This window comes from Gavia stellata, chromosome 2, assembly GCF_030936135.1.
Source record: "Gavia stellata isolate bGavSte3 chromosome 2, bGavSte3.hap2, whole genome shotgun sequence".
NCBI classification, from domain to species: domain Eukaryota; kingdom Metazoa; phylum Chordata; class Aves; order Gaviiformes; family Gaviidae; genus Gavia; species Gavia stellata.
In genome coordinates this window covers 95,623,707-95,627,606 of record NC_082595.1, presented here as the reverse complement: position 1 = coordinate 95,627,606, position 3,900 = coordinate 95,623,707, and the positions used below count along the sequence as shown (strand labels likewise).

General features: G+C 49.5%; 1 protein-coding gene across 1 annotated transcript; it reads right to left on the bottom strand.

Moving 5' to 3' along the window:
• Positions 1–765: 765 nt before the first annotated feature.
• Positions 766–2,821, bottom strand: ID2 (inhibitor of DNA binding 2). Its single transcript, XM_059835001.1, has 3 exons — positions 2,417–2,821; positions 2,081–2,145; positions 766–1,404 (listed from the first exon to the last, which is right to left on the bottom strand). The coding sequence occupies exons 1-2, from the start codon at positions 2,762–2,764 to the stop codon at positions 2,089–2,091; spliced, it is 405 nt and encodes a 134-aa protein (XP_059690984.1). The 5' UTR covers positions 2,765–2,821; the 3' UTR covers positions 766–1,404; positions 2,081–2,088.
• Positions 2,822–3,900: the final 1,079 nt, after the last annotated feature.

Genomic DNA, 3,900 nt, shown 5'->3' with positions numbered 1-3,900 from the left:
GGCTTTCAAGAATTTAGACTCCTATTTCAAACTTAATTTAATTCTTATGGAGAAAAGAGTCCCTTTAGGAGCAGCCAAAGTTTAATCAGTACCACAACAGCGATTTAGCTCAATTCTCAGTATCTTAGTCATACGGAGAAGCTGCTGCAACTGATTAGAAACCCCATTTCATTGAAATATTGCATGGAAGCATGAAAATTCCAGTGTGGAAAGGCAACAGTCACTTCATCATTTTAGATCCCATGTTAACGCATCACCAACTCTCACATTCAAAGCCATTTTAGAGAAATTTAATAGGTGGGGGACTAATAACCACCCACAACCCTTAATTCTGAGTGATTATTCTAAACACAAATTAACAGATCTGGGCCATTACCACTGAGAATGGAATCGTCAATAGGGGGGGAGAAAAAAAAAAAAAGAGGGGCAATACTCCATGGGAATGTCTCAGGATTAACTGCTTTTGTAATGTTTCTAAACACTTTGTCAATAGCATCCCCTCTGTAATAAATTCCTTTTTAGTTCCTTTCACACTGTTTACAGGCAGATCACTTAGAAGTTTGGAATATACACTCAAATAAGATTTTCCAAGTTACAAGAATTATTATTCACTTCAGGTAATTTTATTCTTTATATTCTCTACATATTTGTATTTTTACTTGGTAAAGTCATAACAGAATGTGTAAGTATTTAAAAAACCCAAAAATACAACACAAATCAAAGCCAGCAAACAGTTGGTCCCCAAAGAATAAAGCAAGCAATCAGTTCAATAAACACACTTGATTTATTTTGTATAAAAAGGGTTAAGTTTACAACTAAACTTTTATAAAAAGTTTAGCATGATTAAGTACATCATTACACTTTTTGCAGAAATGTAAATTTCTGCCACTATACAAGAAAACTCTAATTAAAGAGTTCACAAGTTTTCACTCATATATATTTATATATAAATATATACACAGCATTCAGTCCTAGGTTTGTGTCAAAAAGGTAATTTCTGACCACAGACTTTCCTAAAAAACTGAACACTGGATCCTTCTGGTACTCACGCTCCACCTTTGGAAAAAAAAGGCAAAGTCTGCTTTAAGATGGGCAACTCCTTGTGAGATTTTTGTTTCGCTCCCCACGTTGGGAATAGTATATAAAGGAAGCCTTCCAACTAGGGAAAGGGTATTTAAGAGTCTCTTCATAAATAACTAGGTTCAGTCCAAGTTGAAGAATGGGGTGGGGATAAAGATCAATCTTGATTTTTTCTTTTTCTTCTTTATTAATTTTAAAAGGTCCTTTTAGTTAGATGTGGATTTTTCCCCTCCAGATACAGCTGAAAAATAAATTCAGCACCTCAAAAAAAAAAACCTGTAGACATTTTCTTGTGCAAAAAAAAAAATCTCATCAGTGGAACACCTGCAAGAGATTGAAAAGAGGCATATTTAGGAGAATGCTAACAGGGCAGAGATCCGGACAGACTGGCGCCAGAGAGGAAGCCACAGTTTGAACATTTAACCAAACACTCAGAGATTGGGCAAACCCTGGCGTCCAGATGCAACACATACACGCTCACACACTCGCTCTCAAGAGCACAAATTGAACATTAAAATAACATACACTCAAGGGAAAGCGTAGAAAGGATTCTCAGTCCAATCTCTATTTAGATCTCTGTAAATGCAGTGCTCAGAGGCGCCAGTCTGCCTCTTACAGCAATTATTTGATTAAAAGCAGTCATTTATTTAACTGATAGCGCAGACAATCCCACATCACAGAATTTAAGGAATTGTGCCAAGATTCCCAACTTAATCAGTCACTTTGGCCCAGGAAGTTAAGACTCCCAGAACAGATAAGGAGAGAATTTGCATTAAGCAGCAAGTAGAATCAGAGCAGCCTGTGCTGCTTAATGAACCTTAGCAACAAAATACACTTTGGACTGTAAGACTCAGTTTTTAGTCTAATTTCTTACTGATTATTATAAAGGCATCTCCCGACCAACTTTCAGGACCGATGTTCAGAAATCGCCATGGCACCTCCCATTCCCCAGGGAGGCACTTTTTACCTGAAGTTTAGAAACAGGATGCGCTGCACTCACCGTTTGATTCAGCCACAAAGTGCTTTGCTGTCGCTCGACATGAGCTCTGAGGGGAACTCGGACGCCTGCGAGGAGAAAACACCACAAGGGTAAGGGCGAGGTGCCCGAGCACTCGGGGAAGCGGGAGAAGGCTGTCCGGCATGACGAAGCGCCTCAGCCGCGGCGCCGCTGCCCACCGAGCCCGCCAGCGGGGAGGGGTGGCCCCGCCACCCCGCACCGTCCCCTCGGCCACCACCGCGCCCCGCACGAGCGGCGTTTCTAACGCCGACTCCAGCGCCCCGATCTAGGTCAGCGGGGAGCCGGCGGGCAGAGGGGCGCTCGGGGGAAGGCATTTACCTGTAGCGAGAGGATGCTGATGTCTGTGTTTAGGGTGGTCAGAGGAGTTCTGGAGGAAGGGTTTTGCCCGGGTCTCTGGTGGTGGAGGCTGACGATGGTGGGGTGCGAGTCCAAGGCGATCTGCAGGTCCAGGATGTAGTCGATAACGTGCTGCAGGATTTCCATCTTGCTCACTTTCTTGTTCTGCGGGATGCTGGGCACCAGCTCTTTCAGCTTGGAGTAGCAGTCGTTCATGTTGTACAGCAGGCTCATGGGGTCATCCACGGGGGTTTTGCTCCGGGAGATGCCCAGGTTGTGCTCCGAGAGGCCGTTTTTCCTGACGGACCGCACCGGGCTGAAGGCTTTCATGCTGGAAGGCGGGCGGAGAGAGCGGTTCCAGCGGACGGTGGGGAAGCCTGCGGAGCGCTGCCGCTGCCCTCCCGCTCTGCGCGCTGCCGGAGCTCGCACTGAAGCGCGGGGTTGCGCGGCCTCGTCTTATACCGCCGCCGCCGCCGCGGCCGCCGAGCCCAGCCCGCGCTCGCTGCCATTGGCGGCCGCCGGCACGTCCATCACCCTGGGGCGCCCTCACTGGTGGGGCGGGCAGCGCGGGGGCTGCGCGGGCCTTCCGCCTGGAGAGCCAATCCCGGGAGGGGGCGTGGCCGCGCCGCACAGCTGAGGGAGTAAATAGTGCGCGGCCCGCAGCCGTCCCGCTGGCGCCCGGCCTGCTGCAGAGGCGCGGGGCCCGCAGCCCTCGGGGGTGGGCAGCGCTGGGTGGAGGCCCGAGCGCCATCCTGGCGCTCCTGTCCTCGCCCCCCCTCCCCTGGGGGCGGTGGCGGGCGCCCCCCCCCCGCTGCTCCCCTCTCTAAGGGCACGGAGCGCGGCGGGTCGAAAGACCGGTACTGAGGTGGGGGGTGAGCGCGCAGCAGCTGTGAGGGCTGGCGGTGCCGGAGCGGGGGGCGCGGAGCGTGGGACGACCGGATCACGCTGTAGCGAGGGGCTGGCGCAGGGTGAGCCTTCCCGAAAGTCACCGTGCCTTAGAGCATCGAGCGGTGTTTGAAAGTGCCTATCTAAAATACGGCAGCGTAGATCAACGGGTCGGGTCAGCAGCAGAGCCCTGCAGGCTGCAGCTGTAAGCAGGAGGTGTAAGCATCAAGAATAAAGATAAATAAACCCATAAAGCCAACTGCAGCTTCTGCCCTGATGAGAACAGGACACCGAGAGCCCTGAGAAGAGTCAGGCGGCACTGTTCGCTCGCTGCTTCCTGAGGACAGGGCTATTTTAGACGATGCTATTAATTGGAGATCATTAAGCAAATGTGCATATTGGAAGTGCATTTACATGTATTGCCCTTGAAAGGCTGCTTATCTGCACCCTATCAGTGCTTGTGACACGGTACTGTCATTAATAATGCATAGATTGTTTCTGGTGACAAATGCAAATACTTAACTAGGCGCTGCACTTTTTGCGGCTTTTGGTTGCAGCCAATGAAACATCTTCCAGAAACA